This window comes from Dromiciops gliroides, chromosome 2, assembly GCF_019393635.1.
Source record: "Dromiciops gliroides isolate mDroGli1 chromosome 2, mDroGli1.pri, whole genome shotgun sequence".
NCBI lineage: Eukaryota > Metazoa > Chordata > Mammalia > Microbiotheria > Microbiotheriidae > Dromiciops > Dromiciops gliroides.
The window spans coordinates 592,397,392-592,414,621 of record NC_057862.1 but is presented as its reverse complement, the minus strand read 5'-3'; the positions used below and the strand labels follow the sequence as shown (position 1 = coordinate 592,414,621).

At 35.0% G+C, this 17,230-nt stretch overlaps 1 protein-coding gene across 5 annotated transcripts in view; it reads left to right on the top strand.

Moving 5' to 3' along the window:
• Nucleotides 1-16,819, top strand: part of CCDC85A (coiled-coil domain containing 85A) — a 268,156-nt gene extending 251,337 nt beyond the window's left edge. For 3 of the 5 annotated variants that reach the window (XM_043985828.1, XM_043985826.1, XM_043985827.1), the window contains one exon: nt 14,855-16,815. In XM_043985828.1, coding sequence (XP_043841763.1) covers nt 14,855-14,904 — 50 coding nt within the window. In that variant the 3' untranslated portion in view covers nt 14,905-16,815. Of the gene's footprint in view, nt 1-5,745; nt 5,866-14,854 lie in introns of all 5 variants that reach the window. The other 2 variants (XM_043985829.1, XM_043985825.1) reach the window with 2 other exon arrangements.
• The last annotated feature ends 411 nt before the right edge of the window (nt 16,820-17,230 follow it).

Below are 17,230 nucleotides of genomic sequence, written 5' to 3'. Positions count from 1 at the left end.
TTAACCTCTGTTTACCTTAATCCACTGGAGAAGGAAATGGCAAACCAATCTAGTATCTTTGCCAAGAAAACACCATATGAGGTCACAAAAAGTCCAGATGTGCCTAAACAACAAGAAATAAGTTTAAAACTTTAATAATCAGGGACAGGTGCCGCAGTGGATAGAGCACTGGTCCTGGAGTCAGGAGTACCTGAGTTCAAATACGGCCTCAGACACTTGACATTTACTAGCTGTGTGATCCTGGGCAAGTCACTTAACCCCCATTGCCCTGCAAAAAACAAACAAAAACACTTTTATAATCACTTAACTATTTTAGACACTTCCTGGAGGGTCATAAAAGATGAAAATTGACCCATCCATTGAATTGTTGATTGAAGAGACCAGGCATCTTGGGATAAATTTGGAATATCTAGTTACAACTGAATTATTCTTTGCCCACAAGAAGTTCTAAAACACAACTTCTCCCTTTATTTTAAATAGAAAGAAAAGAGGAAGAACAAGATAAACAACAAGATAAACAGGTATATGCAGTCCTGGAACTTTTATTTTTCAAAATGTTCAAGTTTTTAGAGAGTGTTAGATGTAGTCTATGGAGTCCAGTAGAAATTTTGAATTTAGAATCAGAAAATTGGGGAGGGAGGGAGGGAGGGAGGGAGAGAGAGAGAGAGAGAGAGAGAGAGAGAGAGAGAGAGAGAGAGAGAGAGAAAATGAAATGAACAAGTCACTTAATCTCTCTGATTTTAGTTTCCTCATCCATGACATAAGAGGATTGGACTAGATTATATTTGGAAGATACCTTCAGATGAAATATTTATAAAGAACTTAGCACAGTACCTGGTACATAGTAGGCACTATTTGAATGTTTATTCCCTTCCCCTTCCCTTCCAGCTCTAAAATCTATGAATTCCTTACTACATTTTTTGAGATCTCCTTAATCTCCACTCAGAAGTCCAAGGATCCATGCCCTTTTAGAGAGTCTACCAAAACTGACATGTCCCATGGTTATTATAATTATTATTTTACATTTGAGAATGGGTCTCCCTATCTCACCCGAGCTGAAAGAATAGTGGCCACTCATGGACCTGATGATTAGCACAGAAACTTTGACTTGCTCTCCTTCTGATGTTGGCCAGTTCACTCCTCCTTCTGCATCCTGGTGCCTCTGTCCAAGGACCTCTTTATATTGTTGCCAGATTTAGTGTAAACATCCAGTTTTAACCCTATTGTAGCTCTAGAGATCCAGGTTGCTCAGTTTCCCCAGTTGTAATGTCTCAGTAGCAGGAATTACAGAAATGTACCAGCACCTTTTGGTCTATAATTTGGGGTAGAATAGAATAAGGAAAAGAAGTATAATCTAAAAATTGCTGGGTAAGTATTAGAGATCTAGTGCTATATAGGTGTAAGATTTTTGGATGTTGTTACATTGTTAATAGGAGCATATACAGACTGTACCAGTCTTGGCAAAGAGGTTAGGAATGATTTTTTTATTTTATCTGAAGTGGGTCATGTTTCAATGAGCTGGACCTGCAGGGTGTCCTAGACTTTGAAAAATGAAACAGAAGGTGCTGTCAAGGGCACAACTTTTGTTTTGACCTTTTGATAAAGATCAAAACCCAACTTCGTTTCATGCCCTCTATGGCTAAGTTCTTGGGCACCTCAGTCAGCAACATACCCAGTAGATCAGCCTCTGTGGGGGAACATTCAACACAGGGATGCACACACAATCATAACTGAATAGATACCCAGAACCAACTGACCATCACAGCACTGCCACTGGACTGGGCTGGGACCAGGTTACCTCCGTCCTTCCTCCCAGCATTACAGGGTTTTGTACACAGTGTGATCAGTGTTTGTCTTCAGACACCAGTGGTAAAAGTTCAGTTTCTCCCTATCCAATATAGGTATGGACCTTAAATAGCTCCCCCAAGTGGCAGAAGCTGGGCAATTGGCAGCAGCTGGTACTTATTCATTCTTGTAGCTCAGATATACTACTTCCTTGCTCTGCTAACAAATACCCTTAACAGTCTCTAAGGTTGGGTCACAAGTCTTCTGGGGAAGGAGAACATCCTCTAGATGAGGAGTCCTTAACATTTTTTTGTGTGTATAATAGAACCCTTTGGCAACCTGGTGAAGACTATGGATCTCTTGTTATGTTTAAAGTGCACAAGATAAAATACACAGAATTACAAGGGAAATCAATTCTATTGTAAAACAGTTATGAAATAGTAAAAATAACAACAAGAAGAAGTTCATAGGTTGCAGATTAAGAAACCCCAGTGCCATGGAACAGGGTTGGAATTCTATTGGGAATTTATGTTGGGCAACATACCTAGATACCTTTTCAGTTTTCAAATCCAGTACTCCTCTACAAGAAATGATGTCATTCACAGAGAAAGGTAGGGGAATCTTAGTCTTAAATTATTTTTACAGCTAAGGCTAAATTTGTGGTTAAATCATAACAGTAATTGGAGATTATTACAATTTGTTTGTTTGTATGTGTATGTGTGTGTGTGTGTGTGTGTGAAACCTGGCCTGAATTACACATATACTGGACAATATCTATGACCATGTAGTTTTGATAAGGTAGCTTATAGTAGCCTATATCACAGATTCTGATTTTCTGTGTTAATGGGACATACAAGAGGAACCACAAATCAAAATATTATAGTTTCCCAGATCCTTCTGTTATATTAATGTGAGGGGTTAAAACAGGTGTTCTTAACTTGGTTTCAATGAACTTCAATGAGGAAAAATAGATCTCTAATTTTCAGTATAATTGGTTTCCTTTTCAATCAGAAATATTTTATTTTATACATTTAAAACTTTTTAATCTGAGAAGCAGGGGTCCATAGGTTTTACTGGGCTGCAGGGGTTCTCTCTCTCTCTCTCTCTCTTCCCCCCTTCCTCCCTCCCCCCCCCCTCTCTCTCTCTCTCTCACACACACACACACACGCACAAGCTTAAGAATCTATGGTTTACATACTATTTCTTTTGTTTTGGGTGCTGTTTTTTTTTTTTTTCTATTTTGAGGTTTTGCATTACTGCTCTGATTTTTTCTTTTATAACAGTATTAATACAGAAATAGGATTAATGTTATTATGGGTATATATATGTGTGTATATATATATATATATATATATATATATATACATACATCTATATGTATATGTATATAGATATATACATATAACCTATATGAGATTACCTGCTGTCTAGGGGAGGGGGGGAGGGAGGGGAGGGAGGGAGAAAAATCTGAAATTGTTAAGCTTGTATAAACAAAAGTTGAGAACTATCTTTACATGTCACGTAAAAAATAAAATACCTTATATGTAAAAAAAAAAAAAGAATCTATGGTTTAGAGGGACATTTGGAGAGAAGGGTTAATGTGGTTCCAGAAATGGGGGTGGGGCACAGCAGCAGGAAATAGAAATGCCCCAAACTGATCTGTGAGCTGCCAAAGTAAGCCTCCAAAATATAGGAAGAGATAGTGGGCTGTGAAGGGAGTGGGAGTGGGAATTAAGGTGTAGAGTATAGACAAAACATGGCATAAAGTATAGAAATTCAAATATGAATAAATTGAAATTGACTGTCACCATGTGTCCCAAGAATATATATAAAGCTCTTACATAAATTGTCCTTATAAATAAAAAGTCATTCTGGTCCTACTATACCTTCACGCTATGGCCATTATTATACCTACAAAATTGACCATGTGCTGTGGGGTTTGGGGAGAAGAATATTGGATCTGGTTGGGGCAGCAAGGTAGTCCAGTGGATAGAGCACTGGCCCTGGGCTTGAGAGGACCTGAATTCAAATTTCACCTCAGATGCTTACTAGCTGTGTGACCCTGGGCAAGTCACTTAACCCCAATTGCCTTAAACATCCATCTCCAATGGTCCTGTTATGTATCTTGCCACTGGACCCAGATGGCTCTGGAGAAAAGAGTGAAGTTGTTGACTTTGCACAGCCCTCCCTCACTTAAATCCAATTCAGTGCAAGTCATGATGTCACCCAGATGTTATGGTTCTCTTTGAGAATGAAGGATGAACAACACTGGATCTGGTATCAGAGAACATGTACTCATTAAGTGACTCATGTCGGTCTCAGTTTCTTCATCTCTAAAATGTTGAGGGAGGGAGGTCGGACTACTCATTTGATAGTCTCTATGTTATCTTCCACCTCTAAATCTATGATCTTCTAAGGTAGGGGGTTCTTACCTTTTTGTGTGTGGTGGGGGTTATGTACTCCTTTTGGCAGTTTGGTGAAGCCTATGGACTCCGCAGAATAATGACATTAAATGCATAAAATAAAATGCAGAGGATTACAAATGGAACTAATGATATTGAAATATGGCTATCACAATTGAATAATAGCAACAACAACAACAAAAAAGAAGTGCATGTATTCCAGGTTCTAGTTGGTACTCACAGGGGAGCTAGCATCACAGAATCCATTTTAAAGGAATAGCTGTTTATTAGTCTTATCCTAGGATTTGGAAGGATCATATACTCATTGACTGACTGAAATAAAAATGAGCCTGAGTCTTTCCCTGGGGAGTGATGACCTCTATAAAAGAAAATAGAAAAAAATTCCACTAGACACTAGTTCCAGAGGTGGCAGACCATTGCTTTGCTTCTCTTATCCCCCTCCTTGTCTTGTTAGTCTCTGTAAAATGAGGGGAATGGAATGCAGAGGTGTCAAAATCATGGCCCAAATCATGCTAGCTGTGGCAAAACTCTCAGGTGCACCTGAACCTGATTAAACTATAATTGGAAAATGTTTTTTAAAAAAACACATAAATACACACCATAGATAATGCTATTTTGGGATTTTCTACGTCAATACCTGGCTGGCAGGGATCTTTTTCTATTTGATTTTGACACCACTGTACTAAATGCCTCTTAAGGTCTTTTCTAGCTCTCAATACAATGATTCCTTGTGCCTTTCTTGCAGTCCTCCCTAGAAAAAGTACAAGTCTCTGGAAAAATGATTCCTTGCTATCTGGCAGAGTCAGATCCTGGCCATCATGGGGAAAACAAATAGTGTTCCTACCTCCAATTATTCAGCTGCAAGATAAAGAGCCACAAACCCAAACACATGTTCAGTGGCTCCTTTGTCTTTGTTTCTTTTCTTTTTAAAGCAAGAAGAGGAGACAGGAGGGTTTTTCTCAAATGAAATAGTACGATGTTTAGTTAAATCGGAGAAGAAGAAAATGTACCATTAAAGTTTTTTTCTTCTTTTTCTCTCCTAAGTAATGCTTTGTAACCGACCTAGTTCCCTCAATACAAAAATATGGTGTGTATGCATTTTCCTGAAATGTATGTAATATGGCATTTGACTTGCTGACTTGGCAGTTTTAGCTGAGCTGTGGAGCAACTCACGAATTCCCTATTTTAGAATCACTTCAGTTTAAAAAAAAAATCCTTGAAATGTTCTTAATGGTCATTCTCTGGGGGTGGGGGGGGCATACTCTTTGACAAATCAGAGATGCCATTCAGAAGTGTAAGAAGATGAGTTGTTGGCTTAGTATTCTTGTTGGCCATGAAGGAAAACAAGTGTATTTTAATGAGAATTGCTATAATTTAGAAATAAGTCAGAGCTGTGGTTTTAATTCTTTTAAAACTTTTTTTAAATAAAAAAAAACTCATCCTCATTTGCCAGCAAAACTGAATATGACAATTACATCTGCTTAATTAGTTATAAACGACTTTTGTTTAGTAACAGAGTTATTGATTTTTTACTAAGGGTCCTTTTAGGTTGCCATCAGGGGCTGATGGGAATAACAGTTCACCCACCTCTCCAGCTAGCTTCAGCGGACATACCACACCTTCTCAGCAACCTGAACCAGTGGTACATACTCTTAAGGTAAACAACGGCACACAACCATGCATCGAAAATTTCAGTTGTGTTTGACTTCTTCCCCACAGTGTGATTTCCTCTCACAGTCTTGCTGTATCCATAGATGTTTTTTCTCTGATATTTTTGTTTCATTCAGTTTAAACATTTTAATTTTTGAAATTATTTTGTCAAAAATGAATGTTTTTCTGAATAAGAACTTTTGGCTTTAGAGAGTTAATGTGGATTCTCCATTGTTATCTCTCTGTTCTAAGTAATGCTTTTCATATCTACATGCATCAAAGTTGGTCTGATGTGCATATACATATGTATGTGTAAAATATTGTTATTTATATGTGCAATGTATGTAGCATGGATGTCTTCAGATATTGAACTTTAAGGTTTACTGAAATGTGACAAGACATATTTTTCTTCCCTCATTCCCTTTAATCCCTTATTCCGCAATCCTGCCCCATATGACAAAGAATTATTTTGAAAACCATAACCAAACAAAAGAAACCAAGTGGAGATACTAAATCCATAAATGTTATTTGAAATGGCATTTACCTGGAACTACTCATAACAATAAATTGCATATAAGAATATGCAATTTCATAAATCTGCAGTTAAGAATATATGAAAATTTGGATGTTAACTTTTGTTTTATCTGGGGCTAGAGGGGGAATGTTGCACCTACTAAGCAAATTAATAGTATAATTATCACTTTTGATATAATGTTTACACAAACTGTTTTAAGAGACTGGTAGTATTAAATTTAGCAAATACTTGTTAAATATTTGCTTCGTATAAGGCACTGTGCCAGATGCTAGGACTACAGAGACCAACATTCTCCTGCACTCATAGAATAGTATCTATTTATGGTACAGTCAATGAAATTGTAGGCTTAGAAAAAGCCAGCAGTGGATGGATAATATTCTGTTATGACAATTACATGATCATTCTTATCTATTAACTGAAAGACATACAGAGACACTTGTTTCTTTTTTTATACTTTAACAGTTCAAGAATCTGGGATTCCCTTGGGTACAGTACTGTCTTCAGTGATATAGATTTGAAACCTGTAACATAAGAAAGCTTCAATGGCTCAAAAATTAGATACTGGCAGCCATCATGATGAACCTCTGTGAATTTAGCACAGTTCCTTGTTCACAGACACACTTCACTGGACTCTTACTTAAAGGCTTTCAAACTTGCTAAGGTCTTTCAGAACTTACTCCCTTGGTCATATAACTCTTAAGAGGCTAGGGTCATTTCCATGCTAAGATGAGGCACTTGGACAGAATTTTATCAGGGTTTCATTTGTGGTATGCACTTGAAAGCAATAAAACATCATAACAATTATATAATTCATTAGAATTGGTGAATTTGTTCTCTAAAGTTTCCTGATACCGTGCTTGAAATCTTAGCAACCTTAACAGGTACCAATCAAATTCTATCCTCCAACTACTTTATGGTTTCTTACTCTGACTTTTTTATTGACTCACAGTGTGGCCTAGAGCAAATCAGTCTTTCTCTCTGTTTTACTTTCCTGGGCTATGGGAAAAGAAGAATCAGCCTTTCATTTGCTTTAAGGGTTTTGCAAAGAGTAGCATATTTATTATTTTATTGAATTATTATATACTGTTATTATTATATTATTGAATGGATGCAGATTTTCCTGAACTCTTCCACATCATTATAGTTGTGCTCATCCGAATCAAAATCTATCATAATGGAGTAGAGAAACATCACCTATGACAGGGATACTGCAGAACAGTGAATGGTTCCCCCAGAATTTATATTTGGTTTTCGACTGCATTGTATAATTTATATTTGGCAAAGATTTGACTTCCTAATTAAGTTTTCCTTGAAATAATACTAAATTCCTAAAGTGCATACCAGCTAATACCAGAATTATACTGGGTCTTATTCAAGGTTTGTTCTTCATACCATAGATAATTTCCAAAGTGGATAGAACTACATATGGGTAATTAAGAGGATTCTGATTTTCTTTTAGATGGCTCAAGAGATCTTTTTGAAGTTAGGGATGGAATTATAATATACTGTTGGGAAGTAGAGCCTTGGAGTCAAGGACACTATTATAGGTAGTAAGATTCTAGGTTACAGAGGGGGTTTCTGATCACATTTAATGGAGGGAGTTTCTACAACATAACTTTTCTCTGATGCTGATGAAATCACAGATTCAGAATCATTCCTCCCCAACCCCCACCCCAAACTCACCTATCTAGATGGTTGATATAGATATAGATATAGATATAGATATAGATATAGAGATAGAGATAGAGATATATAGATATATATATGTTCACTGACTGTTTGACAGACATAATGCTAAGTGCATTATCATTTGTATGCAAATGTGAAGGTTATATTTTGTATTTTGATAGTGGTTCATTAAATAAGAGTTATCTGAAATATGTTTTGTAAATACAAACTATACCATAGAGCTTAAACTTTGGAGGGTTGTGTCACACCCCACCCACCAAAAAAACAATGTTTTTCTTCTTTCAAGGTATTTGGGAGTCATTTGAATCTGTTATATTTTCAAATGTCCAAGATCACAATGTTTAAAAGGGCAACATTTTTGGTATTTTAATTTTTCACAAGTGTCCTAATTCTTCTGCCATGATTGAAAACTGTCAGTGTGTACTAATTTGGGGGTAAGGAAAGGGAAAAAGGGTCCCCATAATTTTCCCTAAAATTAGTCCACTAATTATCATATAAAATTTTTACCTCAAGAGAGTGAGTAATTTAGGAAAATATATTTGAGTATATGATGATATGTGATAATTATCTAGAATACTTGTGTCTAAGGTTTTGGTTGATATCTATACTGAACAATGAATTGTTTTTATTGAATAACTGAAGAGTTTTGAATATGGACTTTTTTTCTTCTTTTGCAAGAACTGTGTTGGAAAACAGAAATGTATGTCAGTATATTCTAAAGAAAATGCTTTTGATTAAATGTTTCAGTGATTAGAAATATACCTACATATAGATATATAAATATGAAAATTTGGCATTTGACATTTTTTCCTTCCAGAAGTCATCACACTAGAGCTGATCTGTCATGAGCTTCCTCCCCCCCCCCATAAAAATAATTATAATTAAGGCCTAGGTTCTCCTTTTCCTCCATATATCTAAGGAGTTTTTTTTAAAAAATTTACCTCAAAGGGATCTCTGTGCCTGAATGAACATGATGGTGGGGGTATGGAGGTGGATGAGAAATTACCCCCCTCATTGATGCTATAGTCATTTCTTGCTTATTAAATGCATGATAGCTATTAATCAGAGCTTCAATCATTTAGTAGAAATTAACTGATTTGAAGTACAGTTCTCTAGGGTGTATTCCAAATCAAATAGGTAGGAAAAGAGTCTCATACACTGTGCCCTTCAAACTTTCTATGAATATTCACTGAGTAAAGACAGTCATTTTCTGTAAAGGTAAAAGGAATATGAATAACTCTTATCTGATATGAGTATAGGTGTCAGATTTTAATTTACTTCTTTGATTTTTTTCTGCATTAAAGAAGCAGATATATATATAGAGAAAGTGGTTGAGATTGTAAATTCCCATGATATAGTGTTATAATTGGATTGTTCATAATGGGGCTAAAGTTATATAAATATCAATGCAATGTCAGACTGCACAAATGGACTACTTTATGCCTGGTTCATTTATTTCAGTTTTCCTATTAGTCAGTATAGATTACATAGTTGTAGATTTAGCTATGAAAATTAGTATCAATTTTAGAGACAGCAGACCTAAATACATTGGAAATACATTGTCCTGCATTGGTATCATACTGGCTTTGATGAAAATATTTTCCTCTATGTTTTATAAACTCCATAAAGCATAAGTTGATGTTCTGAGAGAACCCCCCCTTCCTCTCTCTCTCTCTCTCTCTCTCACACACACACACACAGACACACACACACAAATACACAAATGGAAGTGACTAACATGTATATCCTTAGAGCTCATAAGTATACTTTCCTGGGTTGTGACAATGCCTACTGATCCCTAATGGAAATAGTCTCCCATCTACTCTAGTCTATCCTTACATTGCCTATGTCTATGTGACGTACAAATCAATCATGGAATAAAATTAGTTGCATCGATCATTATGACAATGAAACATGCAATAGTAGATAATTCCAAATGGTTAATGCCATCAGATTGTCTTTTTGATCAAGGTAATGATCTAGTTTCGTTTTTTTAAATTTAATGGAATAGAATGAATGTATCATACAAAAAAATTGTGGAGATCAATTTCTGAGTAATTGATTTAGAAAATTGTACAGGTATGTGCTCAAAGTTTATGGGATTCAGAGTATTGGATTTAGGCTACTTTACTCTGAATACTATTTACATATAGAGGACCAGAAATTTCCTTAATGTTTTTACTTATACCTAACAAACTAATTATTTTTTCAGATGAAATTTATTTTTCTTCCTCAACAAATCCAGGTCTTTGATGTTCAGGAAAATATAGATCATCAACAGGGTAAAGAGTATGACCCTGACCTTAGTGAGACAGAAAAATCTATAGTCAGAGAAATATGCAATGTAAGTTTTATGTACTTAATTCTGTATTCTGTATTGAAGCCTCATCATAACTAAGTTATTGCTCCATGAATATCTATTTAAAAAAAATGCTGACAGAATGCCTTTTAAAATTTTACATGAAAATAAAAACCAGTTACCCTTTGTTTCATCTGCTATTTGATTCTGGAGCATTTATGAAAATAGTAATCCTATCATAAAACATTTAAATATGAAATGATTTGTAAGGTCTGTATGCTAGAGTCATCTATGAAATTTTCTCAGTACCTCTTCAATTGATTATCCAAAATGGTAATTTGCTATGAGGCAATGATATCATTTTAATAATCATTTTATTTCTATTGATCAAAATTTTAATAGCATCTCTGTTTTATAGTTTGGGGAATTTATTTGTTTAGTGATGAACATATGCTTTTTTTTAAGCTTGGATTTTTCTGATGCACTCCTGTTTAATAGGAAAATGATCATCATCTTTATAAATATTATTTTGTAATTCCCTCATATAAAAGATACTATGCTCCTATTCAAAGTCTTTGTATTTACTCTACAGGAGTTGACACACTAACTCAGCACTGCTATGAATCTATATGTAGATGTAAAGGTAATTAAATATATGTAAGTAATTATATAAATTAAACAAAAAAGAAAAACATATTAAGGACTCATGTGTTATTTTATATGTAGTCATTGATGTGGTAAGGATTTATTTTTAAAATCTCAAGCAACAACGTAATGCTAAATAATCTTAGGTGGGAAACACTATAATTCTAATCAGGAATAAGGGAATTTACAAATGTGATACAGGGAATTTGGTAAAAGATTATGTTTGAGAGAGGAAAACGTGGTGGTTTTTAAATGAAGTATTGGTTTAAATTTTCCAGAATGTTTTCCCCTTCACATGGAATTCACATTTCTTTTGAAGTACAGTGCAAACACTAAATTCTTTTTGGTCAGATTTTGCCAGCCTGCCAGTAATCCAAGTCCTTAGTATGTGGTAAATAAAAAAGAATGTGTGGCAATTCTACTGAATTCGATGGGAGTTTTACATTTTCTTAGGGAGAGAATAGGAAATTACTTTCTCTGTGGCCTTTGGTTGACTATTCTGTTTGCTCTTTTTCTTTTCCAGTGCTTTCCGAGTCATTTGCTTGCATTTCCTATCTTTGTTTTGTTGTTATGTTAAATATGGTCATGTCTTCCCTTGCCTTCCCTTCTCTTTGCTTTTCTCTTCTTTGAGATTGGGTCTCCCTATATCTCCCAGACTGGAAGTACAGCAGCTGCTCACTGGCTTCCAATCCCATTACTGATCAGCACAGAAACTTTTACTTGTTCCATTTCCAGCATGGGCAGGCTTACCTTTCCTTATCTATCCCAGTGACTTTTCACTCTTGTGGGCTCACTATATTGGTGCCAGATTTAGAGTAGAGGCTTGATCATCTTTAGTCCTACTGTAGTTCAGAATTCTGGAGCTCAAGCAATCCACTAGCTGCTGTTTCTTGGTACAGGAATGTACCGCCACTTTTAGCCATGTATTTTCTATATCTTCCTGGACACTCTATTGTTGCCTCTTCTAAATCTTTTCAAGTGACCCTTCTCTTTTCTCCATTCAATAAGAATTCTCACCTAGTAATGATGATGCTTCGCTTCAGTTAACAAATTCATTAGAAATAAATAATAATGATAGACTATTAGATCTGGAAGGGGCATGAGAGATCTAGTCCCATTTTTTCATTTAATAAGTGAAGAATTTGATACCCACTGAGGTGTAATGATTTGTTTAAGGCCCATGCAAGCTAGTGGCAGAGCCAGGACTGAGACTATGGTATCCTTCCTAGTCCTGTGCTCTTTAGATCCTCCCATTGCTACAAATCTTGGGATTATGTCTCCTTTTCCTAGAGATTGCAAAGTAGTGTCTTTTGTAGATGGCAATTTGCCATCATACCTGCTGCTGCCATTTCTATCTATAAAGATGCATCATGGCAAACAAAAACAAAAACAAAAAAAACCCAACCCTAATTATCCTAAATTTAAGGGTTTGAGATATTTGCCATATTTACTAATAAAATCAGTTAAATTCTGAACTGGGTTAAATCAAACAGTTTGTAGTTTTACTTTGTGATAATTTTTTAATGTTTTAAAACCCAGTTTATTAGTTTCCACTTTAACATGAAAGTCACAAGCAGAGTGACAGTTTCTTCTTTCTATTTATGAGATATGCTTTTCTATACATAATCCTATGTTGTCACTTACTCTTTTTTTTCATTTCAGCTTTTTTGGTTGTTTTTATGTCCTGATTTTGATTAGGAAGTCCCAGAATCTATCCCAACAGCTTTTGAAACTGGATCGCATTTATAAGTTAGATTGACAAAGAAGAATTGATTAAAACCAAAGTAAAATAAGCATCATTGGATTTAATTGTATGAATGCTTAGCAAACCTAATGAAGCCTGGTGAATAGACTGAGGACAAAACACTCAATACAGTGATACCATTCTCTGGTTTCATAATGATGTTCAGATTTATTTTTTATTTGGGCTAGGTGATATCATCAGTTTTAGTGGTTCTCCTCTGAGCAAATCATCTTTCTACACCTTCATGTTCCTGTCTGTAAAATGGCAAAAATAATTAAACTTTGTTCATTGACTACTGACTATATGATGATATTAAACCTTTCCTGAAGAGCACTATGTAAATAAAGGCATCATTACTATTTAGGGAATAGAAAGCCAAATTTTATTGATACTCATAGAGCTTCAGAAATGTCAGATAGACCTTATCAGGCTGCTAACTCTGTGTCAATATGATATGTCCAGTGAATAACCTCACTGACAGTCTCAAAGAACTGAATATCTACAATTATGTTCTTCTATGACCCCAAAGCCCTTAGACTATTACCAATGTTCATTTTAGAATTCTTCCTTCTTGTCCTCTTGCCTTATTATTCTTGGGCCCTTGGTTCTAATATAGAGGACATATTGTGCTTAGCCCTAGCATTTGGGACTCTCCTTAAATTACCCAGTACTATCCAGATTGGGGTCATCAATTTATAACTTTAGACTAGGTGACATCCCTGGAAAATGTGGGGAAGACCTTTGGGATGGTGATTGAATTTTAGGTAGTAAGGCCTCATATAACTACCCTTGTGACTCTCAGCATACATGATCTATCCTGAAAGATGAACATCTTTGCTTTGATTAGAAATCTAGAAAAAGAGGCTATGGCCTCTTGAAATAATTTGTTATGGTGACTCTCCATCTTTGTTTTCAAATTAGGTATCAGGGACAATATCTAACCAATTGAGGTAGCAGATTGAATTGATCACTCCTCTGTATAATTTCTCTTGAAATATTTGAAAACAGAATTATAATACACTTCTGCCAAATGCTCTATTATAGCTAAAGAACCAACATGTCTGCTGAAAAATAGAAGTTAGCATTTCCCTTGTTTTTTTCAGCATTACTGAATTACTTAGACCTATCCAAAAAGAAATAAATAAATACACTACTTGTTTTCTACTTCTTTATAGGATTTTTGCTTTAATTGAATTGAAGCATTAGAATATTATTCCTGTACTGAAACTCTATTAGATAGAAAAATATTCTTGATGTTACCACATATGTTTTATATGTTTATATATACATACATGTATACACACATATGATACATGCACATGCACATATGTGTGTATACATGCATGCACACACACACGGTAAATTTAATACTGAGTGCTAAATTTCATAGTATTACCAGTCTGTATTTCTGCTTTTCAAAACCCCAGCTTTTGCAGTTGTCTCATTGTCTCATTAAAAGACCCCTCCCTCTCTCTTCCTCTCTTATATTTTCTTTTCAAGGCTATCATGGATTTACTCTTACCTTTGCCTTTTGGGTTCTTTTATTTTAGCAATCTGAGTGATCTTTATGTTTCCCTACTAAGATTTACAAAAACAGGAGACGTTAACCCTTGGGTCAGAGTCGGGGAGAGGCAGTGTGATGGAAGGAGGGAATAGAGCCAAGTATTCCAGCCAACATCATGTTATAAAGTGAGGATTTAGCCAAATCTTGAACCAAAACACCCATTCCTTTTTTTAAAAATAAATTATGTGCTTTGATTTCCTTTATTAAAGATAACATATTTCATTAACATAGTAATATTATGGTAGTTTTGAAAAAAGTTGTCACTTCAGCCTTCAATTTTAACTCATTTGCTAGCAAAGCATATGGTCTCATATGCAAAAGAATCTTGGTACAGTTATTTAAATGCTTCTCAGGATATTTCACTTTGTATCCACTCAAAAGCATATTTTTTAAAATAAAATGAGCATATTTTATCCTCAGTGCTTCGATATGAATGTCTAACATTTACCTTGAAGCATTAGAACAGGGTACTAGATGCTTGTGAACAATTACAACTAACATCTTTTTTCTCTTCTTTTAGGTTGTGTGGCGGAAACTTGGAGATGCTGCAGGTTCTTGTCCTGGAATTAGGCAACATCTGTCCGGGAACCAGTACAAAGGACCGATGTGAGGAGCACTCCTGAATACAAGATTAGCACTGGTGGTGGGAAAGAAAAGAAGACATGACTTTCACACACCTGGACTCATGGGGGTTAACGATAGTGTGGTTGTGTGCCACATCTATGTCTTCTTTGAAAACTTCAGTGCAGGTCCCCCATCCTACTGGAATTTCTCTTGCTTTACTATATTCAAGTGCAGTCACTGAATCATGACATCACTAATTTGTTATCCTACACATTCTTCAAGATCTTATGATAATTGGAGTTTTCATGAATTGAAGAGTTCTAGTGATTTTGACTGATGTGACATAGTGGGAACTTCCTACCATGTTATGTAGAAGCTAAGAAACGGTGCCTTCCAGCTTCCAAAGTTTGGGAACTAGGCCGCTTGTCACTTCTACTTGAGTATATAAAATGCTAGTTGCTGGTGCTTAATTTGAAAGAAATGGCTGGATTTTCTCCCCCTGAAACATTCAATATTTGTACTGAGGTGCTAAAATTATCTCACGAATTTGCTTTCCTAACTAATAGTGTAGCAAAATCCCTGACAGAACTTGTCCCAAAACACAGTTTCTGACAACTGGGCAATTAAATGCTTCCCTCCCTCCTCCATTTTGCTAACACAACATGGAGGTGACCAGTCTCCAGGCCCACTCTCCCATCAGCATTAATATGGACAATTTGCAACTTCAATAATCATAAGCTTACTTTTAAGAGTTTCCAGCTGTGAGGAGACATTAATTTTGACAATTTTGTTTCTAGATAAGCTATTATATTTAACAAACTCTAAGTAGACTTTAAAAGATTGCACTGCATTTTTGAACAAAAGCTTTCCTTGCCTACTGCAGCTTTCTTTAAAACAATTGTTTGATGATACTCAACGCATGTCTGATTATTTTGAAGCTAAAAACTCTTGTTCAGATTGCTTGAAGGTTGACCAAGAGACATGCTAGCTATGCTTAGTTTATTTCATTTATTATTTGGGGGGAAGGGGGGAAAATGTGTATAACATTAGACTGTGTGTAATGGAAATGCTATGATAGGTATTTTGTGTTTATCCAAATGCAATGAGTTTCTTGTATGAATATGCAAGAGGCCTGTGACAGAATGCTATTGCTTAAGTTTTTACTGTAGCTTAGGATAAAAGAGATAGGAATGCAACAATTGCCAGTTTTCAGGTTTGTTCTCAATTACTAAGGGTTTGCTTCACAGCAAATATTTTCTCTTTTTCGTGGGCTTGTTACATGTTGTATTAATTGCCCATTTGGTAGTAGAATGTAAGAAACTGCTGTACATTAAAAAAAATTATGGTACTGTGATGTAGAACCAGCCTACTGTTGTCTCAAAAACCTTGTGAATTAATTTAACACAGACTTTTTCTCTCTAATTATCTTTATTTGGTTAGATTTTAAACAAATCTTCCTCTTGAGGTGTTATATTTTAAAACTGTCATTCTCTGCTAAAAAACAAACATCCTGCTTGCTACATTTACATTTTCACAAAGTTTTCATCTATAAACTTAAATTGTTGTATTCCTATACAATAGAAAACATTTAAAAACAAGTTTTTGTGCCTGCAGTAGACCCTGCAGTAGCTATTCAAGGGACAATAGTCTTTTGACAAAACACTTGTGTAAATTTTATACTGTATTAAAACTATTTTTTTAAAGTTCTGCATAAAATTGAGTATCAAGTATATGTGTTCATCTTAGCAATGGTAATAAATTATTTAATCTCATAGTGTTTTTTTTCTTTTCAAAATATGTTTTCCCATAACGGGTACATATCTGTTAAAAGCCATTAAACATTATGCATCTTTCCATGCCACATAGATGGATGATCCATAAATGTTTGATGATGAAGACAGCTATAATACTACAGAAGAATAGTCACTTTTATATATAATCCCTAGAGGAGATTACTATTTACTTGTTTCTGAACTCAGAATATTACGGACTTTAATACTGGATATTCAATTCATTTCACTAAACACTTATTTTCTACTATGGACAAGACTTTGTGCTAGCTATAAGAGATAAAGACAAAACCAAAATGGTCCCTACCCTAAAAGAGCTTAAGTTAGATGTTCAAAAACAGTTTTGGAAACAATCTATTTCTATCTTAGAAGTTCTTAGAGCCTTCTAATAGTAAAAGCAATAATAATAAGCTGTAATAATAATATTCTATAACAGTAATAAGCTACAACAACAATACTAATAAATAATAATAATGTGTCTCATGGGACACTTTGTTTGCAAACCATTTTTAAAAATGTGTTATTTCATTTGACCTAACCTC